The sequence below is a fragment of the Brachionichthys hirsutus genome, chromosome 23 (genome assembly GCF_040956055.1).
Source record: "Brachionichthys hirsutus isolate HB-005 chromosome 23, CSIRO-AGI_Bhir_v1, whole genome shotgun sequence".
Taxonomy (NCBI): Eukaryota; Metazoa; Chordata; class Actinopteri; order Lophiiformes; family Brachionichthyidae; genus Brachionichthys; species Brachionichthys hirsutus.
Window position 1 is genome coordinate 1218425 of NC_090919.1, and position 27686 is coordinate 1246110.

The window sequence follows — 27686 nt, forward strand, 5'->3', positions numbered from 1 at the left end:
CACCGCTGCTGAAAAAGAACCAACGAGTGACAGAATTCAGACGAGCAACAGAGCGTGACAGCGGGAAGCAGACGGGGAAAGAAAAGACGGTGCGGCGTGACGGAGAATCCCAACCAGACTTCCAAATCACATTGTGACTGCGCGGTAATCGCACTCAGAGCTCAAGGCTCCCGATTGATTGATTGAAAAAGTTAAAGTGTCGCCTCATCAAAGCGGTAGATGGTTGCCGAAAGGTTGTGCTGGAGACATTTAGCATTTTCAGTCCTCCCACAGCACCTCAAAAACAGAATTATTATTCGTCAACCGGATCCATATCTTCCCTCCACGCGGCGCTGGCTGCCATTCCGCTCGTCGGGGTTTCTCCGTGTGATGAAGTCCTTCCGAGTGTCGAAACGGCGCACAAAGGGAGGTCAACGCCTGTGTGAACATAAGGCTTTGCATCCTCATAAATCGGGAGTGTGAGAATGTTAATAGCGATTTAATTCTTAACCGAAGACATTTGGGAGCGCGATTGGATCCGTGTGATTGAGCCAGCATGGGCCGTAGCGGTTAGAATAGATTGCCTGGCCGCCGATGAAGCCGCCGCCGGTCTCACGGCAACGGCGTTGAAGCTTCATGCATAATTCGCTCTCGAGTCGTTCCATCCATTGAAGTTGACGGAGAAGCTCCGTGTGAACATATAGCGAGAGAGGCAACATCACACCCCTGATAGCGTAGACGGTTAATTACCTTTATTTAAATCCGCCACCGCGCTTCATTCCATTAAAAAAAAAAAAAAAAAAGGTCCGGGTTTAATGATGATTACAAACACTGCTCTGTGACGTTTTCACAGCAGCGCTGCCAGGGAGCATCTCTTTATATATCTTATTTAACTAGGTATTAACACCATCAAATTGTAATCAATTGCACGTCCCTTTTGCAGAGTCCTCTGTGGAATCACCACCTGGTGGAACAAAGACCGCAGCAGATGGCTCGGCCTTGGCTCTCGGACTGTGAAGAGAATGTGAAGGTAGTGTATTAAATCTCAATGTTCTCGCTTTGGCGCCGCTAGCAGTCACCACTCGCATCGTTCCTAGTCGTCCCGAAGCCCGCGGGCGCCCGGGGAGAATCGGAGAGACACTCCGGAGGCTCCGTCGTCGGAGTCCGGTAATGGATGACCTCGATGGTCCGCCTGTCACGGTCGATGTTTGACCTGACATTTCATGTAAAGCCCCCTGCTGAAATACGGCAGTTCGGCGCCAAGGCACCGGTTGTTTTTGCCAAATTAGCTGTATGTGTTGGCAATATAAAGCCCTGCTCGCCGCCTCCCTACCTTTCTGCCTGTCGGTCCTTGCGTCTTGGCAGTTTGTCTAACCTTGCTTTTTTTTTTATTTCATTTGAAATTCTAGAACGATAACAGAAAATAGGTAATTTGGAAAACACTCTCATCTAAATAGTCAAGAGACTGATAATTGGTGTGATGACAAAAATATATTTTGGAGCATGTTAAATAGCTTTATTTCTCCCCCCCCCGTTTGTCATTGGAAAGGTCCCTGCACGCTCGCGCAGGTGTTTCCAGCTGTTGTGTTGCTGTGATGGGATTAATGTGAGGTCTCCAAAGTTGGTACACGAATATGAACGCCACCCTGCCTGAGCACGTTCAGCAGACGGCGAGGGAGGGTGTCGGCTAAGCAGCACAGCGAGTCGAGTCTTGAAAATTGCACCCCAGCCAGCCTTTCTTTGCTTTTATATTGTTGACATTCTTCTCATGGATTGCATCGTCTTCTCAAAAAAAAAAAAAAGCAATTGTGCCGCTCGTGGTAAAAAAATTCACCACGGGGCAAAATGAGTTTGACATTGGTCCGCGGTACGGGCAATGGAGGGTGACGCATCCAATCCCGAGAGAGTGGCAGGGCTAAATATTTATGTCGGAGCAGCAGCTTTACTGTCGAGTGGATGTGGATGAAAGGTTTATTTGGGTCTGGATTGGAACACTGAAGCCTGGAGGCTGGAGCTAAACGCCTCGCGCAGGTCGGCCCGCTGTTGTGGGCGACAGCAAGACGAAGAGGCGAGAGCGGCGCCGGCGCCGGCTCCTGCGGGATGTGGGGTCTGTCACGGCTTTCAAAATGGTTTGTCAATGAAACGACTCGACAAAGCGAGAGCATGGTCCCCGAAATAAAGCCTTGCGTTTAAATGTCAAGTGTCGATGCACATCCCCCCCCCCCGGGGGAGGTGTCCGGAGGGGCGACCTCGCCAAATGGCTCCACCGTGACGCCGCAATGTCTTCCTGAACCACGGGGGTTTGACGGATGAAAATATGCCATGAAAGAAGCGACCGGAAGATAAATAAAACTACATTCTGTCGACCTTTTGCTTTAACGCCGCTGCGGCACTTTACCAAACCTGTCGGCGATGCTTTTATAGCTCAATCACCTGCACCGATATAGAGATGCAGCTTATGAACCTTTACACTGTGTGCGTAAAGGTTTGAATTTTTTTTTATTGAATTAATTAAGAGCAAGGCTTTATCTCCTCCATCGCCGGTGCAGCAATGCAGATGCACCCGCACCGCATCTTTATACGACAGGGAATAACTTACAGGCGGCGTCACCAGCACTCCGCTAGTTAAACACCGTCCAGCACAGTGCATGCAGACGCCTCTCCAGCTCGCTCATTAGGAGTCTGCAGCCAGTTTATCCTCCTCTTATTGACTCCTCTCCCTCGCGCTGGGAGGTGAATCAAAGCCGCTCCTCGTTGTCAAATAAAGCACGGAACCATGCGGGTCAATTCCTGGTATTTCCAGCTCCAGCCCGAGGCTGCAGCGTCGGACTGAGATCGATTTATCACATCTGCTTCTGTGTTACCGAAGCCACGTTGTGTACAAGCGGACGAGCTGCATTTATTGATCGGTCGGCGTCCTGATTTTTATTTATTTTTTGCAGATGGAATTCAGTGCTTTTTGAGTCAGGCTGACGCTTTTGCCTTCAATTCATGCGATATAAAAGTCTAGCATGTCCTAGGAACACATGCAGGATCGGTTAAGGTGCCAAGAAATCCAGCCCTGGAAGTTTATATATAAAAAACAAAAACCCTCCTTTTCACACAGGTGGTCTAAAAGAAGTTCCTTGTGTTTGCATCGGATATTAATTTCTTACCGCGACTGCAGAAAGGCTCGATGATCTTCCCCGTGAAGAAGAACGCCGACTTGTCTGCGCTTCACTTCTTAAAAGCTTTAATAAGCAGGTCGGCGGCGGCGCTAATTGACATTAATACGTGTCCATTTGTGTCGTCGTTGGCGGAGTGCTCACTCCGGGAACACGGCCCGCCATTAGCACCCTGCCATTCCCCGAGACGTCCAGCCATAAACGGCGGCCGCAGCGCGCTACTCTCCAAATTAAAACACTGATTCACTTTGAAGGCTTTATTGTACGGTAAATAATGCCGGCTTTAAACTCGTGTGCAAACGAAGCCTCAAACTGCATTTGGATTTGAGGCAATCAGAAGAATGTGAGCGCCTTTTATGTTGAAGTTTGAAAACCTGCGTGTATTTTTCTTCTTCTCTCCTCAACATGGGGTCCCATCTTCCATCCCAGTACTCCTTTATTTTTTATTCGTTTATTGCGGCATTAAAACACACATACTCCTGAATGTGGGCGGTTGAGGTTTGGTGCATCTGTAGCAACAAGGAATTCCAAATTTACCTGCAGGGGCGACTGAAATCGACGAAATAAGGTAACATCTCTGACGAAGACCTTCTATATTTGTCCAAATAATGACTCCTTCAGACAAACCGCTGCCTCTGGAGAACCGTTTGCGTGCCTTCCACCTTTTCGTACTCTTAATAAGGTCCTGGAGTGCAAAGCTCCCGGTGGCCTCATCACCTTTTCACATTTTAAAAGATCTTTTTAAACGCTTTATCCCTTTTATCTCTGGTCGCGATGAGCACGGCGAGATCGCCGAACAAGACGCCGCCCCGTAACGGCCTGCCTCCTCGGTGATCAATAGGCAATCAATTATATTTTATTTTGCCTTGTAAAAGAAATGATTTGCGGCACCTTCCCCTGTTGCCGTAGTAACCGGAGGTCACCGTGCACTATTTGAGCGGATGTAACCGGAGCATTCAGCATAAAATAATCCAATCCGCTGCTGGCGTGGCGCCTCATGCGCCCCGTCGGCGGCTGCTGCTCGCCGGTTACACCGTTGGCTTTCGTAGCGGGAGCCGTAACCACATGACGGACGGCGGCGACGAGGATCGTCACCGAAATGTGTTAAAAATGCAGAAAACAGCCGCCATAATCTTTGTTTAAAGAATTTAGCCAAATCCAGCTGGAGCGGAGCAGAAAGGATGGAGCCGCAGCCTCGGCCTGATGGATGGGGTGTCAAAAGGTCGGCGCACGTTGTTAGGCATTATGCAGCCGAGTCCGAGACGACTCAACTCTCAACAGCCCGAAGCCGGCCACAGGCGAGAGTGAGCGATTCAGCAGAGCGAGGAGAGAGTGATGCGTTCAAGATGTGAGCTTTCCCGGGACGAATGCAGCGTGTTCACCTTTCCCACCTGAAGATCGGCTTTCGCGTTTTAAAGAGAGAACCTTTCTCTGCTGAATTAATTGCATTCTCAGAGTTGATTGATCCCGGATCCCAGTTCGGCCCCTGCGTCGTTCGTCTCCTGGTTCCGTCTTAGAATTCCCAACAAACCGAACCTGCCGCTTCTCACCTTTTTTCAAACGATATCTTCGTCTGCTGCGCCGGGTCGCTCTGTGTGTCTGCGTGGCGTCGGATCACCAGACGGATCCCATCCGTCTGTTCAAATGTGAAGTCAAAACAAGGCCATGCGCTCCCAGTGTGGTGCCGTCGGTACCCGACAACCCCCAGTTCGAAACGTCAGCGTCAGAATCTTTCTTCCGCCGAGTGGAAAAACAAACCAAAAATACACTTCAGTCTGCAAAACTTACTTTCCTCCTCCTCCTCAAGCTCTTTATGATTAGCATTAACTTCAGACCCTGTTCATTTCCGATAAGGGTTGACACACACACACGTGTGTGTGTGTGTGTTTGCCAGTGCTCACGCTTAGTCGCGATCCCAAAAGGATTGTTAACAGCAGCAGCAGCGGCTCGCCAAACGACAGCAGAGAGAACGATCGCTGTCATTGGCCCCGTCAAAACGCTGGCAAAAAGGCTCATTGGCTCTGTTTGCCAGCGGCGCACCTGTTCCGTGGCCCGCGGCGTTCAACGGCCATTTTTCATTTTGAGTAATCCCGCTTTTCCCTTCCTTACTCTGGGTTTTTAACGGATGCTCAGCTCATTGATTCACTCTTTCATTGTGCTGCTGATCTTCTGGAGCCCTTTCCTGCTCACTATCTGATCGGATCCCTACGTTTACGGCTGCGCCGTCGTCGCTTTAGAAGTGGAGAGCGGTTGGGAAGCGTCTCCCTCGCATTAGAGGCTCCGGCCACTTGACGAGGGCGAGCGCGGTTCCTCTGAAGGAGGCCATCGAGGAAGGTTGAGAACGCTCGACCGCTGCGGTACTCTGAACAAAGCCTCTGCTGCACATTTCATTGGGACCAAATGGAAAATGTGTTAATTTGTTGAAAAGGCTATGAGGCGTCCCCTCTGACACCCATTGCTGGCTGAGGGAGGGGCTTAAATGTAATGGTGATTTCCCTTTAGCTGCTAGCAAGTAGCTTTAAGCCAGGCTGCTAAGCGTGGAAGTTAATCTCTGTGTGGGTCGATGAAGGCCGACGTCAAAACACAATCGGCCGCCTTGACCTGCAATCAGGAAGAGCCATTTATTTATTGCCCTGGAGGTTTTCCTGGTCGTCTCCTCGACTCTCCACCTGCTCGCGGGAGGAGATGAGGCGGACTGCGGAGGGGCCAGGAGGCCATCTGTCGTTGCATGGCGCCTTTGTCCGGTGCATCCAAACCGTCTCAACTCTCTGAACTCCTCAAAGCAGGAACGGAGAAATGAGATTGTGAAAATAGGAGCGACTCTCGGAAGGCTTGCTCTACTCGGACCCTCGTCGAGATCGAGTCTGTTTTTCATCGATCGGCCATGAAATGCAAGCAAACGAGGGTCAAGCTGAGAACCGGCGGCAACTTGAACTTTGGCCTGTATAAATAAGTCGACTTTTTGTTTTGGACCGATTGGAAGTGAAACCTCCTGGTAGTTTTTCCACCACAAATTGTACCGTTTAATCATGATTCCGTGTTTCAATGATCTGGATGCTCTTGTGCTGCTCCCGGCTTCATTTGACTGATCTCGCTTTATTTTTGCATGTGAATGCAGAATTGAACGCTGGCGTCGCATCTCGACTGCGGTTAAAGCTGCAGCACATTTCCAGCTTTTAAATTATTCCGGTTGTCTGCCTCCTTCCACAGAATAAGAAATAGCTCGCCCATCATTCCGCGCAGACGGTAAATAATGTACTGATGTTGAGCTCCTCGGAGATGGAACCTATTAAATTAAACATTTGCTATGTTGAATATTTGCTTTTATTACAGCTTTCGCGCGGGTTTGACACGGCGCTCGTTCCCCGCTTGCGGCCCCGGGCTCATTTCTTCTTAACAGGCTCGCGGTGTGTTCCCATTACGGTTTGTTCCTTATGTGCGAGAGACAAATTAGGAGGTATTGCGTTTCGCAAATGCAAACCCTTGCTTTTCATTAATGTGGCCGGACTGGCCCGACTGACCCGGGAACAGCGGGTACACTTCAGCACGCTGGCGTCTTTGAGCTGCAGCACTTCATTAGTCGAATCAATTAGAGTTGGGCAGCCGAGGTTTCACCTGGGCGGCGTGAGCGCCGGCGTGTAATGAATCGAGACTACGGGCTTACGCCTCGTGAGCGGAGACCCCTCGGCGAGCGCGAGGGGCGGGAAAAGTTTCCACCGCTAGTTGGCAAAGGCGTTCAAGGAGAAGAGCGTTGCTTCTTGTGTTTTCTTTTTATTGCAGATCCTCATTCTTTTTCTAAAATGGTAATTAGATTTAGAATGTTTTTATTCATTTAAAATGATCGACATGATCTGGACTTCCCGTAATGGACACAGAGACTATTTCCTGCCTCCACCCACATCTTTTAGCCACACAATTGCCCCCTCCCAGAGCAGCTTTGGTAGCATTCTTTATCACCTGGTATAATAAACTCCTAAACCTCTATTGTTATATGGATGCTATAAAACCCTCTGACGCTGCTTTCATGTGACTCTTCACCGATGATGTCATTGGGTCAGCTCCGTCTATCGTCTCATCGGGTCCCGAACCTTCCCGAACAACACCGATCACGTTCATCACGCTCAGACAGCAGTATGCTGAACATTTAGAGTTTCCTCCGGTAAAACAGAGGTGAAAGGTCGCTCCGGTCCGCCTTCAGGCGACCCAGAGGGACACGTGTTCCTGCTGCAGGGAACACGCCGTGCCATGTGCACCACCTGCGTGGCTACAGTCGCCACCGCAGGCTCGGCAGAGATCATTTGCATAGTTTATGACTCCAGGTGAGAGGGGAAGGCGAGCGTTGGAGGCGTGCACGGCGGTCAGAGGCAACGAGAGACGGAGATGAGTCGAGTGTGAGAGGAGATCCGACCGGTCAAACGAACCTCGAGGCCCCCGAGATGTGCTGAAGGGTGAAAACCAAACAGCTGGAAGGTAGGTTGTTTTTGACAGTTGGCTTTGTCTAACAAGACGCGTGTTTTGTAGCTGAGACCCCCCCCCCCCCCCCCCCCCCCCGTGGTGCCGTCCTACTGCTGAGCTTGTTGTTGTTATTGTAGCTTGCTCTCTACTCCCAAGGCCAGCCCGGGCCCAGCCCCGGCAATCCAAACACTCTGTCTTTGATTCTCCTCCGCAGCGCACTGGGATGGAGAAGCTGCTTGACTCATCTGTACGCGTCTAATGACGTTAGCGCCAAAGCTGGCTGCTGTAAGAAATGGACATAAAAAAGAAATGCATCGATGAGGGGGGGGGGGGGCGATTAAAAGGATTCGCTGAGTATTGTCATGGTTCAAAATGCTCTCGGGAAATCTAACTATAGCCCGGGGTGGCTTTGTTCGCTGAGTCACAGCAGGAAGCGGCGTGAACTTTAGCACATGCTACGCTAAATTACGTAAGCGGTAATGATTTACAGTAAACCGAGACTTTTTTCGTATATCCTCCATATAATTCTTGAATGTCACGCCTTAATGATTCGATTACCGTTGATGTATATATATTTATATCCTTTGTTGCTCATGCTTTCCCCAAATGAGCGTTAGCTTATTTGTTGTTGTGGGTCCAGGATGAAAAAGTAGAAAACATTTACAAGCTCGCGCCGCCGCCGTGTCCGACTGTGGGTGGTCGGGATGAGCTTCCTCCAAAAACATCCAGACGTCTTTTTCTATTCATGAGAATTCCGCGGGTCAATGGTCTTCCTGAAGACTGGAATTGAAGTAAAGGGTGTAGATCCTGCTGGCTGCTCGGCTATGGAGATTATAGCCTCGCGGAACATCCCCCCCCCCCCCACACAAGATGGGCATTTAGCTCTCTCTGAAAATAGATGAATGAAAAGAAGGAAGTCATGAATGTTTCAAAGACTGCAGGCCGGAGCTTTTACTTTGAAAGGACGAGTTTGATAAGTGGTCTGTGTTCTTTTTACGGCCTATAAATGCTATTATTTTTTAAACTTAGTTTTAGTGTATCTATCCTCTAATTATACACTTCAGTTCAAACAAATGCTTCTTGTAATAAGTCGAAAGCTCGACTCGTCCTCCTCCGGGCGAGGATGAGGGGAAAGACGAAGCAAAGGGAGCGTCCCGACCTTCGACGAGCTGCGGCGCCCCTCGTGCGTGTGCGTCCGTGTCGCATTGATAAATATCTGTTTGCACTCTGGATCATCCGAGAGGCCGAAGCGACGCGCTGCGGCGTTCCGAGGAATACATCACCGCCTCTTCCCACATCCCTCGGCGCTTTCTTTGGAACTAATGGTCCGCGGAAAGATGATGCCAGTGCTCGGAGAAAACCGGGCCCAAGAAAAGAAATGGCACAAAGTAACTTTATTTCAATTATTCCCGGCGAGATTAAAACAACGATCTGGGAAAAGCGTTCCTCGGACCGCGGCGGCGTTTGTCCCCTGGAGGACTGCGTTCTTTCTTGCTGTTGAAATGGAAATCCCAATCGCGCCCTCTGTTGTCGCTTGTTATCTGGTCTTTAGATGCAGGATTGAAAAAGAGACCTTGAGCTGTTTTTCTTCTTCTTCTTCTTCCCCGACGCCTCCACATGCGTCTTCTTCCGGACGCGACTCGCGTACGCACGCTCCTTGACATCCGGGCCGAGATGTTGTTTACCCTTCACGGTTGACGTGGTTTCCGAGCGGAGCTGGTGCCGGCCTGCCCTTCCCTTTGTGCGTTGAATGTTTCTGCCAGTGAATGCGGCGCACGCTCAATTATTCAGGTTAGATTCCTGAACCGTGAAAACAAAGCTTTAGCAACTGGATTCGCTTTGATCATTATTATTCGTTTAGAAGTTATTCGCAGAAAGCCCACTTTCAGTAATGCTGGTTTCTTCTGGATCTGGATCCAGAGATCCGTTTGTCCAGCAGAAACAGAACCTCCTCCGTGGAGGTAACGAATCTGTTGACACTCTGATGTGGAATGAGCTTGTTAGGAAGCTCTAATATAAAATACACAGCAGGACGAAACGCAAACGCACCCGCATTTATAGTAGCCGCAATCCGGATTCCATCCGGAAGAAATTCGGTGGCGAGATAGAGAACCCCGCCCGACATGATTGTGTCAAATTCCATAAACATCGGTCAATAATCAACCGAGATATTGCGGAACAAAGTTTAAAGCTCCATCGACTGCAATGTTGATGAAAATGTCTAAATTTATTCTGGATCGTCGCCAAAATGTATTCATCCGTTCAAAAAGTTCCTGAAAATTTCATCAAGATCCGTCTGTAGCAGACGGATAAACGGTTTGAGCGACTCCCCGCTGCCCGGGAGAGTCTCCTCTTTCCCGTGACAGTGAATGCAACATCTATGAAGCAACAGTAAATAATGTAAGCAGAGTGGGAAGGGAGCGAGCAGGAAATGGAGCGTTAAAAGGTTGCACGTTTGTCAGGACCACCCTCGGGCTAAAAAGCCCGTCCATGCCGTGATCTTCGGGGGGGCATGAATGGAGATTCACCGGAGCACGGTTTAAACGCCTCCGCAGCTGGCCCTTTAATTATCTTGGTCTGCGCTGATATTTTTTTGTATTTTATTCTCGAACAGAAAACACCTATTCGTATTCAAAATAACATTTCCGTGTGCTTTTATGGCTTGTGTGTGTGTGTGTGACATAAAAGTGAATTTCTGTGAGTCTTTTACCGCCAAAGATCGTTTGATACTCTGATAATAAAACTAGAACACATTTTAAATGGAAACCGGCCTCTGAACTGTGTGATCGGACGGACGGCGATAATGCCCAACAGCCCCGTCTGAAGCGCACGGATGTGGCGTCGGATGTGGCGTTTTTAATAAAGGTCATGCTTGATGCTGCAGCATAAAAATGTCACGGCGGATCTATTTGTTTATTATCTGTGTAATCAGTGTTCAGTGGCTAGTAAAACCTGCCGTAAATATTTAACGGAAAGTGAGGCCTGTGTGGCTTTAGTAGGTTTTGTCTTTTATTTTACGCCCCCCCCCCCCAAAAAAAAGTGACGTTTTGCTTTTACTTATCCGACTTTGAGGAGGAATGAAAAGATAGATTCAAATAACTTTATATGTCCAACAACCACATGGTCTCTCTTCTACTCATGAGACCCCCCCCCCCCCCCCATCATTAGAATTTCTGGGCGTAGGTGTTAATAATTCCTCCAACAGGTGCTCCGCCATGAGGCCTGGTGAAGTATATGATTAGCGCCACTCCCCTAAGATGCCTTGCTCCTGTATTAAAACCAAACTCTGCCTTTTATCCCCCCCCAGGGTTTATTAAGTGGGCCAGTTGCCATAGCGACGCTTTGGCAGGCTATTGCCGGGATAAGCTGTAATGGGTCTCCTGACGCAGTTCACTCTGCTCCTGTGGAAGAACTTCACTCTCCGGAAGAGACAAAAGGTACACTTGCGTTTGGAAATAGATGTATGGACCGGCCATCAATGGGGGGGGGGGTTGTTATCGAGTGCAACCGGGCGGGAAGCCGGGATTTACAAGGAAGATTGTCTCCGATGGAGCTAAGCTGCCTTTAAATCTCCGGCAAAGGAAGAAGAACAATCTCCCCGTAATGCACAGCAATCCGAAGCGTCGCCTCCAATGTCTGCAGGGGCGTCTCCTGAACACATTCTGATCAGTTCGGCTGTACGTGAGCTCCGACCCAGCCGGGCTCGGCTCGGTCCTAATGGACCGGGATGGGGAGTGACAGCTGTTAAAGGGTTTGCTTGAAGGGCGAGCGCTCTGTCTGGCTCCTCTTAAAAACCGCCATGACGCAATGAAAACGACTAAAATGCCAAGTCAGACATCTAAAAACAAAAAAAAAAGCTTCTGCTGTTCCTTCATCGGTCGGAAAAACGCAAATCTGGAAGAGGCCCTCCAACAGGAAGGAGGGATGCTGGTGATTTCTCTTTTTCTTTTTTGGGGGGGTATGAAAGGTGGAATATTTTGCAAATGCCAACATAAAATATTGTTTTTAGACAAAATCGGTGGGAGTGAGGAAGGACAGCGGTGCTTCCGGAGGGCCGGTTGGAGGTTAATGACCAATTATACGAATGCCTCACCAAGCATTTTAAGATTTTATAACCAGCATGAAACTGATTTTTATGGTCCAGCATTCCGCCTAATTTCACAGGAGGAGATTATCTACCCACAAAGACGCCGGCGTCCGAGGGCGAACGCCCGGGGAGCCGGACGTTGAGAAACGTCCCCATGATCCCTGCGTTCCCTTCCCAGGCCTTTTCTTCTGGAATGCATTATGATAATTCACCCTCAGCAGAACGACATCTTCCCTGACGCAAAAGAACAGAATTAGAAATTCTATTAACTTTCTCTGAGATATATGCGCTGTGACTATTTTTCCCTTCTGTAATTCACTGACAAAATCACCTAATGCCTACACACACGCGCACACACACACACACACATCGCAGCTCAAAGGTCTCGGTTGTAAATGTTGTTCTGGGCGCTGCGGCGCGTTACGAAACCTTCCCCGGTCTGTGCAGGTGCGGCTGCTGGCCGAGGTGGTGTGGCCTCTGTTTCTGTTCTTCATCCTGGTGTGGGTGCGCGCCACCAACAAACCCTTCAACCAGGGTCAATGTGAGTACCGGTTAACCCACGTCTCCGTGGCGACTGAAATCCAACTGTGTTCACGCCGCTGATATTTTCCACTTCCTTTTAGGCCACTACCCGAACAAAGCCATGCCGTCCGCCGGCATGCTTCCCTGGCTTCAAGGGATGATCTGCAACACGGACAACCCCTGCCTGAGCCATCCGACGCCGGGCGAGACGCCGGGCCAAGTCAACAACTTCAACAACTCCGCGTACGCTCTCGGGATGCTCTTCCTTTCCGACGAGACGCCGTGCGTCAGGATGAACGCTTCGGGAATTCACCGTTGTCTTTCTGGCAAAACCCTAGAATCTCCGGGATACTCGTCGAGCTCCAGAACCTGCTGGCGAACAGGACGCTTCTCAGCAAGGCCCAGCTGCTAGCGAGGGACATGGACCAGTTGTCTGCGCTGCTGTCCCGGGCCGACCCCGGAGACGGTGAGAGAGTTTGAAACCCCAACGAGTCTTGATGGACCGGCCTTACAACGACATCTTAGCGTTTAGCATCGTTACGCACGTTTGCTAGCGGCGCCCCGGTCGCCGCCTCGATTGGTCTTTCCCAATATAAAAGCAGTAATGGTTTGGAAAATAATTGGTTTAGAGGATACTCACCCTCGGCGATCGCTCTGCGGCGTCTTTATTACGTCCCCTCCATCAATGAAAGTATCCCCTTCATGTCGATGACAAGCCGGAGGATTTGTTGCCCTCCTTTATCCCTCAAAACCACTGCCGGCATTATTTACGGCGCGATTCACCATCCAGACTGACGGATCGTTTGCCTTGATAAGTTGCTGCTTTGCATTTGGATCATTTAGCCTGATGATATTCAGATTTTCACGCGGCTCCTAATTTACAAAGAACAAAGGCGGGGCTGTTCCACCAACAGATCTCCCACCATTTGCATTTCGTGGGTGGTGGTGGGGGGGGGGGTTGCCGGCTTGTAATATACAAGATTAAATCCAATCAAAGATCTAAGCTGGGGCTGTAATTAATGACATTCTCTGTCGGACGCGAGAGCACAAAAGGTTGCGAGCAAGAAAGGGAAATGGAGCGCTGCCGAAAGGTGTTGTCCTTCTTTGTGCCTGTCGCTGGGGGTTGATTAAAAGACTCAGGTGGTCACTTCCACTCGCCCATGATCTAACCTTGTCCATCGCTGCAGCTGGGGGGGGGGCATGGTAATGTGTTGAAGTAGAGTGGAAGCAGCACAGCAAGCGGTCTGATTACTTCTGGACGATTTCAGACCTCGCCTGAATCCGTTCACAGGATGGAACTTCGAGCGTCTCAGACGGCAGAAAAACACGCTACACGGATGTAACATGGCCGCGTGTCGTTGCGAGCGGGGGGGGGGGGGGGGTTAGCTTCCTAGCACGATTTAGACATGTCTTTTTGCTCTCATTGAAGCTCAACCCGTCGTACTGAGGAACGCTCTAAGAGACGACGAGACCTTCTCCGCTCACCTGGAGGATGACCTGTCGTTTCCGCCAGCAGTGGTCAAAAGCCTGATGGATGCCGAGGTCAAACTCGGCAGCGTGAGTTTCATTTCATTCCTCTTCCACGTGACAAATCTGATTTAAAACAAAAAAATAAAGCCCGCCTCTAATCGGTAAATATTCTCACCTCCGTAAATGCTCGGAGGAATTTTAATGTTGCCGTTTCTTTTTCAGATGGCGGCCGTCCCGGCTCCGGGCGACCTCCGGCGCCTCCTGTGCGAGGGGTCCGACCTGGATCAGTACGTCCAATTCAGCAGCCATGCCGAGAAGGAGGCCTTTCAGAATGTCAGCTGCCTCCTCTCACCTCAGCAGCTGATTAATGCGCAGCGAGCGCTCCTGCAAAGCCTGGACGTGAGCGGACTGCTGTCCGAGGTGAGCCTCTCCTAACGCAGCTGCACGGGCAGTAACGTCTTCATCAGGAAGACCATCATCTTCATTCTTTGCTCCACGTTGAGCGAGTCGTCTTTGTTCCCGACCCGCTTTGTCCGAGCTATTAAGATGTTCATTTTTTATTTTATTTTTGTCGCATCTCCTGTGACTTGAAGTGATTTCACTCGAATCCACGCAGTCAGGTGGGAATTATTCATTAGAACCAATGTTTTTCCTTGAGTTCTCTTGAATCCCTTTGGGATGATGAAAGCCTACACTTTTTCGTTTATCTTTGAGAGAAAATATATGGGACAGCAAATCCATTAAATAAGTGATAAGGCAGGAAACATTTGAACAATTTCAGCTCGCAGGCGCTTTCAGAGACAGGAAAAAAATAATAAAAAATGAAAGGCCGGACAAGATGTGGTGGAAAAGCTCTTAAGTGCTGCAAGCAAATGGACAGAAAAGAACACGGAGCCTTCAGACTAATAGTTCGACGATGTTTGTGACAACAATGACATAAAGAAAAGGACGAGAGGGGAAGTCGGGGTTTATTAGCCCGGTAGACGTCGGTGCCACAAGTTGGTGTCTGGATGTTGTTCTAGAATCAAATCTGTCATGGAGAAGTTCCAAAAAGAAGTGAATCCATAAATTAAAGTGCGTTTTTGCTTGTAATCCTAATCGAACACCTCTTAGTTTCTGTTTGTAGCCGTATTGTCATATTGTGTTCTTCCAGCTATCCTCAGATCTGGGCCTAAATGCAACAGACGCGACGATATTGATGAGGAGAATCAGTCAAAATGCCTTCCCAGTGGCTGCAGAGGTGTGTGTGTGTGGGGGGGCACCACGTACTCAATAATCCATATTCACATTTATTAACTGAATGTAATATGGAACTGGACGATCCCTGTCTTGTCCTGCGTCTAGCTGATCAGGTTGCAGAACTCCGCGAGCTTCAAGGCTGCCGGCGAATTGGATTTCCAGCGAGACTCCGTGCGCAGTCTAAACATGCTCTTGTGTGAAAGGCGACCTGGCTCCGGCCTCGACAGCGCGCCTAAGCCCATCGCTTCGCGCGCGGCGGTTCTCCAGAACGCCAACGGCTCAGGTGAGTGCCGCAGGAAGTCGGAAATCATTCACGGAAGCGATGGTGCACCTGCAGAGCCGGTCACCTGTGCCTCAGGCGGCGCCTTCCTTGTGGTGCGCCGTCACGAGGGGTAAAATCACGCCATCCGTGAACATATGGCGCCCCACGCGTCTCACGCGGGACAGATGGCGTCGCTGAGCCCTCTCTTTGTGTGATCAACTGGTATCTTCCTCTGTCGAGTAATGAAATACAACCACGGCAGCCATATTGCCATGTTTGCACCGTTAATCTCACTCAAACGGGCTCATTTGGAAAATCATTTTTAGGAGATGCACTCTACAGGTGTTGGCGTAAATATTTGACAGTCGAGCGCCGACGTGAGTCACCCTTTGATGTAGCCTGGCGCAGGCTATGCTACGCTACCATGCCAGCATCAAAGTACGCACTCAAGGGTTCGATGACTTCGTATCAAAGTAAAAGGAGGCATGCGTGAAATGTATTTTGGGATGCATGTGACTCATGTCTGAGTGGCGTTCAGGCTGCATGTAAAACGCAGCGCTGGAATTTTAATGCTTCCTCAGGTGTTGTTTTGGGTAATCCAAGAAAGCACGTCTAAAATGGACGCTTCATGATGCTAATGCTGGTCAAACACCGTCCACAAGTCTGTCCCCATCAGGTTTGACGGGCGTGGTCTTTCAACATCTCGGCTGGGTTTTTAATTTTACAAGTCAAGCACATTTTTATATGTGCTTGACTTGTACAACGCATTAATATTTAGCTGTTATTTTTCCTTTCTTTCTTTTGGAAGCTACATGTTTATTTTATAACCAAAATATAATTTTCCTGCATTTCCTTCCTCATTTCTTTCGATGGTGGAAACGAGTGCTAATTAAAAGATAGAGATTCTGCACTGCAGAATAATGTGCGTTTTAAGCCATGAATAAATCACGTGTTAGCTTTCTACTGTAGTAATACTTTGCTGCACACGATAAACGCTTTACTGGCACCAATATTAAAAGCAATAATTATAATAACATTTTCCTCCAGAGATTAAATGCACTGCAAAACAATCGTGTTCACATGTTTACACTACGGTGGATTCCCATTGGTCCTCAGGGATGGGGTAAAAAAAAAAAAAAAAAAGTTTTCTTCTTTGTGGAGTCTAATTCTGATCATTATCACTCCGTAAATAATTAGGACGGCGTTTACAGGCGGGAGCAGACTACTGGGAGAATGCGAAATATGTTTCCTTCGTACAGTCAGAATTAGATTCTCGGTCCAACTTGCTGCAGCCTGATGCTCATTAGAGACCGAGCATTCCTGTTTCATTAAATGCCCGTCCTTTGGAGAGCGGTGCACAAAATTAGATTTCAATAAGAAGCCTCGATTCGGGAAGAGAGTTTCACCTCGAAGTCGAATTTCATGCACAAATGAGCAAAAAAAATGTCACCATCCATACAGAACGAGCCCGAACGTCACCGTTAGCATGCTAATGGATGTTTGGGATTTACTGTGGCATTTCATTGTCTTGGCTGATGTACAATTAAATTAATCTGGGATGTGCACTGTGTCAGCATAATGGTCAATTACAACTCCGTTGTAAGTGTAAAAGTGCACCCGAAGGAATAGTGGAACGGCGATAAAAAGGGCCGAGCGTGAGGTTTTGTTAACTGCTTGCTAATGCTACCAATTAATGGCTGACAGGAGGGGGGGGGGGGGCAAAGACAGGAGGCGATAATGTTTTGGTTTTTACTATTTTAGTATGAATAAGGTTTGTCAGGATGTGGGAAAACATCATTTGCAAAAACCTTTTGCTCGATGTGTGTGTGTGATTTTCTTTTTTTTCTTGCTTGTAACGTTTCCGTAATCATCGCCACACTTGTGCCGTCATGCTCTAAGATTTTCCCGGGGGGGTCGGGGAGGATCTCTTGAATAATTAGCTATCGCTAGCCTTTATTTTGAGCTTGAACCGTGGCTTTCTCGTCCATGCCGAGATGATGAAAGTGGCCTCCGTTTAGGCGGGCAGGTGTCGGGGATCGAGAGGCGCTCGTCTCATACCGCTAAATGTCAAAGTGGCCTCTCCGTCTCCTGTGAGAGCGACTTCAATGACATTTATTCTGGCTTATTACGCGTCTACTGGAACGCTTGGTATGCGCCGCCCGTAGGAAATAAGCGCTGCATTGCTTGGCTCCCTGCAGAAGGTTGTATCAGGTGCACGCCACCCGTGTCTGTCTGGGCAGCAATGAGACATGGATCTGGAGTAATACCCTTCTCTATGCATGTCTGCACTTGTCTGTGTGAGAACAACGGTGTGCAACGGCGGCGTTTTGGGGCGCTGCGTCGCTCTCGGGCTGAATCGAGCCCGTCTCCGGGGTGCAACTCAAATTGATTAATTTTGCCAGGTAAGTTGAGATGCTGAATGCGCGGCTCCAAGCAATTATTTGACTGTGGCTAAGAGTGGCGTGAAGAGCAGATTCTCTCCTTCTGTCACGCAGTCGTTTCCTAATAAAAGCACAGATCTGTTGTCTAAAGGAGCTGCAGGCTAACCCTGTAGCACGCAAAGCCAAACACACCTCCCCTCTGATACAAGGACTCCTGTTGTAGGTGTCTTAAGTGACCTGTGTAGCATTAATGGTCACATCTTCGACACAGACACACAATCGATTACACGGAGACGCATGTAAGCCCCTCCCCTTGCCCATTATGTAGCCTAGCCTCGATGGCAGCCATCTTTCATGCTTCCCGTCCTGCTGCCCTGCGGTAGCCGACCTCTTGCGGCACCGTGCCTAATTTTCCATGCGATAGCGAAGCGCTCCTGAGTTGCACACCCCTTTGCATTACTTGCATTTCAAATGTCTTGATTGCGGGAAGCGGCATCTGTGCAGCGTGTGGCGGGAACAGGTGGCGAGACCCAGACCGAGGGCCAGCCATTAGCGGGCCGGGCTCAGACCTCCCAGGAGCACCTGGGAAAGGATGGCCAGGAGGCCGGAAGGTTAACATTTAATTGCTGTGAAAACGGCCGCTAAGATCTGAGCAGTCGCTCCGGCGAGTCGACGAGAAGCGTAAGATTTGGGTTCTGTTGCACTCAGGAGAGGACTGGGAACTTTGCTAATGTCGTAACAGGTGTCCAAACTAAAGCTCCCAAAAAGGCAGATGTTCAGACACCATATTGATCAACTGGCCGGCTGATTAGCAAACATACTGCGTCCCACACTTCCAGACACAGCGAGGCGTTCCTTCCTTCCGTGCTCTCCCAACCTGGCAACAGGCACGCTGGCAGACTATTTGAATTAGTAATGGTTCTAGTGCTGCTGGGCTAATTTGCTCTTTTTTTTTTTTAATAGCTCTCCTCTGCAGAAGCTTTTGGATCCTCGGAAGTCGCAGCAATGACGGGATTCTAGAGAAAGACTTAGGCTGCAGACAAAGCGAGCGCTCGACCTCCACGACTCGTTAGCCGAGTTAATAAATCCGAGCTAATAAAACCAGATGAGTGGTGTGTGTGTGTGTGTGTGTGTCCAACGATGGAGGGCTTCAAATGATTAAAATGAACTAGTAAATGAAATGGTTAAGATCTATACTTGACGGTTTCAGGGAACACGCTCGGAGTTCGTTCAGGGTTGCCGTTGTTGTCTTTCCGAATGGATTTCTTATGCATGTAAGGGAAATATTTCCATGTCTTAACTTCGCTCTCCTCGTCTTCCACCTCCGCGTCTTTTTTTTTTATCTCCTTCAGAGGCTTTTTGCCAGACCCTTATCGACACCCTGGAGAACACACCTGGCCTGCGCTACGTTTGGAGCACTTTAAGGCCGTTAATGCTGGGCAAGGCGCTCTACACGCCCGATACGCCGGCCGCTCGCCTCCTGGTGAAGGAGGTAAATGTGCCATATTTTCACCGGAGCTGAAATCTCACTTCTTAGCACGCCGATTCCAGGTATGGGTGGACGGCGTGGAGAGGCCGTTAATGGAGGAGGTGTCGGACCGTGGGTGATCGAGAGGCCTGCTTGTTGTCATGCATTATCACGGAATGACATTTATCCAAGATATTGGCTTCGTTTTGATAACTGCACAAACGAGGCGAGGATTCTGTGTCGGGAATGCATAATGGCTTCACGGCGGGCGCCACGGTGCTAGCGCGGGAGGAGCTCTTCACTGCAGACGGTGTTCGGGGGTAAATCACCCCATTTATCTCCGTCACCTTTGTTTCAGGCCAACATCACGTTCGACAGCATGGCCCAGATCAAAGAGCTCGCAGACATGTGGGAGGAAGTCGGGCCACGGATCTGGGATTTCCTGCAGAACAGCAGTCAAGTGAATGCAATCCGGGTAAGAGTCTCCACTAAGAGGCGGAGCCAGGAAAGAGCCTGCCCGTTTTCAGCGTCGGATCTCGTCCCTCAGCAGAATGTCCCCAGGTTTGGGACAATGCTGGACGCAGCTCTGATGTTGCGTCTTGTCCATGCTGCGTATTCCGGTTTCTGCACCTTCCGTTAAATATTAAAACCAAGTGCGGAAAGTAATTACGGTTAAGTGCGGGATAATTTTCATCCGGGCAGGAAGGATTATCTCTAGAAACAGAGGACGTGGACTTCTCTTCCTCCCTCCTGCTCCCCCTCTCCTCTCTCTTTGCCTCCCGCTGTATTTCCTTGACACTGACATTACTCCGGTGTCACTCCAAATGAGCTTATAGGCAGCTGGAGGGAGGCGGACACGGGGAGCGCCATATAGCCGGGGTATTCATTACCCTAGCCCTAACCTTTACACAAATGGGCCGGCAATCCTCCTTTGTCTTCATTTTCTCCCATCCCGGCTCCCTCGTCCTCCGCCTCTCGCCGACGGAGGGTCGGTCGCTTTGGAGGTTCGTCATCTCCGGAAAGGTCCTTCAAGGTCACAGGCGCATCTTGCATTGGCGGACCAATTACTTTTACGCAGGAGATAGAACATGCAGTGCGTAGAGCGGGGATACATTTGCACGCCGCGCAGAAATGACTTTAAAAAGATGTCACCACCAAGTGTGGCGTCGCGCCGTCGATCTTTTAGGGAGGAAATGGAATGAAGAGCAACCGGTGCTTTGTTTCCTGCGAGGGTGACGGAGAGAAGGTAATTACTGGATGTAGACGTGTCCAATCAAGGAGCATGCAGGGGGGGGGGATGCTGTTCAGGTCGAGGAAACTTTGGACGGGTCGTGTCCCCGGTGCGTGCCGATAGACAATGGTAGATTTTTTTGCTTTTAAAAGGTCAGAGGCAGCATTGAGATTACTTCATTTGACACTTCGTCTTAAAGTAAAGCAGGAAACGCCGAAATGTCACCGCACCCCGAGGATGCACGCGAGTCTCGACTCGTTCCAGCATTCACACGTTAGAAGCCACGATTCTTGACCGACATCCGGCTGAACTGAACGTACGCGGCTACTGGGACGGATGGACCCGCGCTATACCAATCTTCCTTTCACTTTTAACTCAGGATCTGCTGGCGAATCCGGTTTTCGCCGCCCTCCTCGACCAGCGGCTCAACGGGACTGGGCTGACGGCCGAGCTCCTGGCCAACTTCCTGTACAACGGGCCCCCGGAGGACCGTCCTCCCGGCATGCCAGCCTACGACTGGAGGAACGTTTACGACACCACGACCAAGATGCTGAAGCTCCTCTCCCAATTTCTTGGCGTAAGCAATCCCTTTGTCTGTTCTTTTATTACAACCACCTCCTGAACCGCGTTTCCCACCCACTCACCCCCCCCCCAGAGGGTTCCGTGACCCCTCCCGTAAAGTGAAGATTAGATTTTTCTTTCAAACAGACGCCGTTGCCTGACATTTAAGGGTCTTTTTAAACACAATTCTCGCCGGTGAGGAAATTGGCAATGCTTTTCTTTTTCTTTCCTCCTCCACCATCCCCTTTTTAGCCTCTTCAATTTATGCTCTTTACCAGACGCACCTGATTCACCCATGCAATTTCTTTGCATGCGTTTGTCTTTAAACAAACAACAACAAAGAAAGGCGCCGGATGACCTTTTAATGCGCTCGAACAAAAGAGGCCCGCTGCAAAAAAACAAGCGGAGAATTTATTTGCTTTTATTCCACCTTATTAGTTTGTTTAACGCACGATTCAGAGAGGAAGCTGAAGCTGAAGTGCTTCAGCATCTTTAACATTCCATATGAAGCAGATTGCATTAGATTTACAGCATCTTTTATGGGTTTAATATTCATTTAATACTTTCTTGCAGGATTTTGGACAGCAAACGGGTAGCGTTTCTATACTCCTACGCACCCGCTGGACTGTTCTTGTGTATTTTGGAACCCTGACACAACGGTACAGGAACGCCTGTGGTTCTACGCGTTGTAAAACAGTGTTCACGTTGGAGCTCTGTGATCTTGCATTAATTTGTCTTTGCTGCTGCGAGAACCCAAATCCAAGAGTTTTTATGGAGTTTTGTTTTGGAGGACACACACACACAAAAAAAAAGTCTTTAAAGTTTAATATCCTTGACTCGGCGAACTGTCGAACACCCGGGAGAATCTGTCACATTGCTGAAAACGGCGTTCCGGTCTGCAGAGGCGTCAAACGGAGTGGCGTCTCTAAGTAGGACCAGACGCAGCTGACACTGATTTATTGATCTGTGGAACAGTTTGAACCAACCCCCCCCCCCCCCCCCATCTTTCTGCGCTTTGTGTGATCAAACACGCTCAAACACACAAGCAGCAATCCACGGTCAGGTAAATCGGCGGGATGGGCTTAGGATACGTGAACTCGGTGTGTGCGCTCTGCATCCGTGCATGTGCCTAATTTCTGGTTTTGCATCTCGAGTCAAAAAAAAAGAAGAAAAACAAGAACAATTGTTCTTTAAAGCAAAGTTTATTTTTATTTTGCAGAATTGGGAAAAATAAAAGCTACTTGCAAGTGACAAACGAAAGAAGCGGCACAAAGTCGAGTCTTCATAATGAAAGGTCACGGATCGCTAATGTATTTCCATGAAACGATAACTAAACATCTGTGAAGGTTTCATGATCGCCTTCTCTCTGCCGAATAGCATGAATCCCGCCCTGCTGCATCCCTTTGATAGGACAAGCCCTGGTTACAGTAACTGAAGCTGCCCTGCCTCGCTGTTAAACAGGGTCGAGACGCCATTGGTGGAATTTAGGACCAAAAAGAATGCATGAGGCGGCGCAAAGATCACTGAGGGGGAGTGGAAGGATTAAGCAAAGGTCCGATTGGCTGCCTGACGGGCGGCCCGGATTCTCAGTCCAGCCTTAGAGGCGATCCCAGGAGTCCAAAAACGAACGAGCATCATGAAATGCTCATTTTGGAATGCAGACGTTTTTATGCTACGCTAGTCCCGATTTAGTTTAATAACAGTTTTCCCTCATCGCTTTCCCAAATGTTTGGCTCGATGCAAGCACCAACCGAAACGGATGCTGCCGCCGCGATATTTTATGTCCCGCTGTGTCTCGAAACAGAATGCAGGCGAGGGACTCCTGGGGGAAATGATAAAGCCGCTGCTGCAGCTGTGGACAGCTGTGCGGTGCGACTGCCTCCCAGGATGGCGAGCTCATTATTGTCTCATGAAACGGGGGAATAAGGCTGCAGAACCAGGAATGCTAGCGACGCTGTCGCTCATTTGCTTTACATGAAGCCCAAAACATTTTCCTCCCACTGGCACTGCCGGATCATTTGGATCTCGGTCTAGTGAGAAACTGAGTGATGCTTTTTTTTTTTTTTTTTTTTATCCATCTGCCATTCTGTCTGTGAGCTTTTTACACTGTTTTATACTAAAGTCGTGTACATTGAACTAAATATTGCTGTCTTTGCTGGCAGTGTCTGGACCTGAATAAGTTCCAGGCGCTCCCCTCTGAAGCCCATCTGGTGAGCAAAGCGCTGGAGCTCCTGCAGAATGAAACGTACTGGGCCGGCCTGGTCTTCCAAAACCTCGAGCCCAACTCCAGCCGACCCCCTCCTTACGTCAAATACAAAATCCGCATGGACATCGATGAGGTGGAAGGAACCAGGCAGTTGAAAGAAGGGTATATAATTTTGCTTTTCAACAGAAACGGCACGACCCGCTCTTTATTCCCTCAGACCGAAGATGCTTCCCTTCACTGCTCCAAAGTTTATGTGTCTTTTAAAAGTTTGCCGTCAAGCGGTATCGCCTCTGAGGGAGTCGTACAGATCATGGTGTCTCTGCTTTTTAATAAGGTTATGGTCGCCCGGGGCCCGAGACAACTCCGTTAACGACCTGCGCTATATATGGGGAGGCTTCGCCTACCTGCAGGACATGATGGACAACGCCGTCGTACGGCTGCAGACGACGAACACCCGACCCCTCGGCGTCTTCGCCCAGCAGATGCCGTACCCTTGCTACGTGGAGGACAGGTGAGTGTGGGAGAGACAGATGTCGTCCCTCTGAACTGCTCTCGTAGCAGTGAATTATAATATTGCTGATCACTTAGGAAGGAAATCTTAGTATTATAACTAATAAAAAGAGCTACATCCTTTAGGATAAATTAATAAAAAAAAAAATGGATGAAGACAACAAGGAAAGAGAGGATTAGAACTATTGATTTTAGTCCAACCACAGAAAATTCCAGAATTTTTGATGGATGTTGAATCATTCAGGCGTCCTCTCCATGCTCGTATTTCCAAGGCCTTTTATTCCTACCAATGCCAGCAGACCCGCGCAGCTCCATTGTGCACAAAGATGGGCGTCAGGGACCCCATCCTATTGCTTTCGCCCCTCGCCGAGGGACACGGACGATGACGTATCGCTCTTGATCTTCCGCCGCCAAGATTTCCTCGGAGTCTTGGAAATTGCTCTATCCACGCCACGTTATGATCTCCATTAGTAAAGGAAAAGCCCAGCGATGCCATCGAGAGAGATGATAATTACGAGCGAGAATTAAGTCAAAACAAGGCTATACACAAAGTATTGGCACGACATGGGGAATTCCAGAGATTAGAGGTCTAATTTAAAATTATTATGGGTTTAGGAAGGAATAGAATTTACAGAAGGAGTTTGGTTCATTAACAGAAACAGGATTGGGAACGATAATAAACCAAATCTGTAGCGCGCACAGCAACGTCTTCATGAATCTAGTTTTAATCCCGTAAGGTTCCCTTCCTTTTTCTTCCTGTCTGATTTATATTCTCTCTGTGGCTTTAAGATTAAACGCAGCCACCTCATTTTATAGCTGCTTTATTCAACTGGCTTGAAGGCACATATTTCACACTTGTTTTTACCGCCTGAGTGGGGGTACGTTCATTTAGTATAGCCGACAGCGGGTTAGCTTCAGAAGCGCTAAGTGGCGGAAGGGTTAGTGAAGTATATTTCCCCCGTGGTAATTTCATTAGTGGCAAACTTGACCATTTTAAATGAACCGATCGTGGAATAATTTCCTCTCCGGGGACACCAAAATATTGGCCTGTCGGGCATTTTCCGTCATGGCTAAATCTCGCACCAAAGTCTACAAGTCCAGAGGCGCCATGTTTAATAGCAAATCAATAGTGGACTCTAAATTAAAAGCAATCTTCATTTACATCGTCATTTACAAGCTGCTGTTGTGATAATGATTTGAAATGAGACCGTGGCGGGTGCAGTTTATTTGCCAGCGCCGACGCTAGCCCTATTTCCTCAATTTCATTACGATGTGAAACAAAGGATGAATAATTACAGGAGAAAGATGGGAGCCATAAAGCAGTGCGATACTCGCGAGCCCGCCGCCATTTACGCTTTCACCTGCCGAGCCTTTTGGGTATTTATATGAATTATTAACGTCAGAAAAGTGCTATTTCATTCATAAATGATCGCGTCAAATCACACAAAGGAAAAGATGTGCAACAAAAAAAGGCGGGATGGGGGGGGGCACAGCTGTGGTGATTTTCATCCGGAACGATGTGCAGTCGGGACACGTTCTCTAACTGTTGCTCGGTTGATAAGCACGACTGAAAGCAAAAATCCTCTCCAGCTGAGAAACGGCAAAAAATAGAAAATAAATGGAAGAAGGATGGAATTTTCTTCCAGTCGCAACCAAAGCAATATTTATAATTCACTGATAATGAATTATCTGCACTGGCCAAAACGCCGGTCCGGGCCCGCAGCTTTCGGCCGTCGATGAACCGATGAACCGCCGGCGAGCTCAGCTGAACCTGCTGACATTTCAGACCTGAGATATCTCGACGGCATTCGCTCTTTGCACAGATGACAGAGCGGGATAATGATTGACCCTTCCAGGATCCGATTTGCTCTTTTATCGGCCGCTTCTGTGCCGTTTAATCGCAGCTTTTTCTCAAAAACATTGCAACAGATGTGATCTTGCTGTTGCAAACAAAACATATTTCCTCGAGCAATAATTTGTACCAATAATGAGAACATCCACTTTAAATAAAGTCCGCTTCCTCCAATGGATCGCCCGTTTCCAGCTGGATAGCATCGACTGAAACTGAGACAGGAAGCGTTCCTTGTTGTGTTTTTTTGTTTTAGAATAATACTCCAACCTCTCGGGAGGCTGTGCTCTACAATCTCTCAATTTACTGAGGAATCCGTCTTCCAGCTTCCCTAAATTTAGGTCAGGCTGGCTTCGTAACCGGAGCGCCGTGACGCAGACCCGCCCAGAGTTCTATTACTTAACCACCTTTGATCGATCATCCAATGTATAATTCAAGAGCGTCTGGTGGCAAGGTTGTCGGTGTCAGACAGGGCATGCATGACTGATCCCCCCCCCCCCCCCGCGCCCCAACTCCGGTGCTAGGAGTCACATCAAGGAGTTAACTCACACCGGCTGTCAGCTGCTGCACAGCCGGGGAGATGTGACGCAGGAATTGGGAGCAGATAATAAAAGTATTAGCATCCATTGTGATGCATTTCGACTCCCTCCTCCAGAAGCAGCTCGGCGGGTTCAAGTTTCTGGGTCAAAGAAGAAGCCGGTTCTGCCGTCGCGGACCCCGTGCGTCATCCAATCGCATTCCGCCGCTCGTCAGCGATCCGTCCCACAAGGACGATGGGAGTGTTCGTGTAACGGCAGCTACTGGGCTGAGGCTTTTATCTAGTTTCGGTTCATATGGATGACTTTCATTTTAGCGACAGCTTCACTTTTACTCTCGTCTGGCTTTTAGGTTACGTTTAGAGCGCAGTAACTCTTAACAATTACGCGCTTTAACTCACCTGGTTCCCGTTAAATCGGTGCAACGTCTTCCCAGTGTGCATTCTGTCATCTGTCAGGGTACGATGATAAGAAAAAAAAAAAAGAACAACAAATTCTTTATTATGGGGACGATTATTAGGGCAATATATGTCTGTTTGAAGAGAAGCATCATACACAATGCAGTTACCTTCCTGAAGAGAATCACTTATGCGAGGCTCCCTTGCAATTATGGTAAGTAGATGTTTGTGTGAAATGTTCTCGCTTGGCAGGGATTCAAAAAGGCCTTTAAAAATAACTCTCACAGAATTACAAGGCAGATTCGTCCTGTGGAAGTCTGCTGAAAGCATATTTTGATCAATTGTTTATGTTAAAGATGAGCCTCATTCATCCGGTTACAGCTGATTCGCTTCGGATCCGAGATGCCTTCGAAGTCCTTTGGTGTTTCGGGAATATCAGTGCGAGTGGAATTCCAAAATGTTCTGCATCCCTCCGCCGTTGGATAATATAGTAAAAGAAGCACTCCGGCTTTTTGTTTGGCCGAGGGGAAGTTCTAGACGCGGCGTTTTGGTGGGGCGCTTCAAATATGCACCCTTCACCCGTCCTGCAGTTCAGTCCTGATGTTTTTACACCGCTTTCCTCCTCAACCAGTTTCCTGCAGGGCATTGCAGGCATGCTCCCCATGCTCCTGGTGCTGGCCTTTATGCTAACAGTGTGCATGAGCATCAAGAGCCTGGTGCTGGAGAAGGAGCTCCGGCTCAAGGAGGTGCTGCACGCTGCTGGCCTTTCAAAAGGCGTCCTTTGGGCCGCAAGGTTCACGGAAAACATTGTTCTGCTCATGGTTCCCTGTGCAATCATAAGTGTCATGCTCAAGGTCAGTAGAAACGAGTCCCCCCGCCCCCGGGGGGGAAGAGCCGAAACACAAAGCACGCAGGACGAAATAACGGCTGTTGTGGAACCATAATTCTCAGCACTTATTTCAGAGATACATTTTTGTTATTTTTTCTCTTCAATAGCGAAGTCTGACAAACATCCCGATGACATGATCTGATCGACTGCATCCGATCAAATCGGCGGGGGTCATTCAGACCGCGGAGCGCTCGTGCTTTGTGTTCCGGTATTCCTGTTGCCGCTAATCACGACTAATTAAGTGGGGCGGAATAAAATCACCACTTTCCTCAAATCAGCCACACCCAATGAATCGAGCATGCGGCTAAAAGTGCAATTTAGTCAAATTAAAATCACAGCATTTCCTGTAAATCTTCTTCTTCTTCTTTCTCCCAGAGCGCTGGTTGCATTTGTGCAGTAATAACACAGTAATTACATAACTATGCCTGACTGGGTATGAGAGTCACTGCAGTCGGTTGATAGAGGCACATTTTCTCGGG

At 48.8% G+C, this 27686-nt stretch overlaps 1 protein-coding gene across 1 annotated transcript in view; it reads left to right on the forward strand.

The window, feature by feature from the left end:
- Positions 1-10969: 10969 nt before the first annotated feature.
- LOC137911678 (phospholipid-transporting ATPase ABCA1-like) overlaps positions 10970-27686 on the forward strand; it is a 64007-nt gene continuing 47290 nt past the window's right edge. Inside the window, 14 exon segments of the mRNA XM_068756058.1 lie at positions 10970-11035; positions 12133-12226; positions 12309-12450; positions 12546-12673; positions 13637-13764; positions 13900-14097; positions 14831-14917; positions 15022-15199; positions 18912-19051; positions 19386-19502; positions 20638-20835; positions 22982-23187; positions 23360-23536; positions 26950-27172. Of these exon segments, the coding sequence (XP_068612159.1) occupies positions 10970-11035; positions 12133-12226; positions 12309-12450; positions 12546-12673; positions 13637-13764; positions 13900-14097; positions 14831-14917; positions 15022-15199; positions 18912-19051; positions 19386-19502; positions 20638-20835; positions 22982-23187; positions 23360-23536; positions 26950-27172 (2082 nt within the window).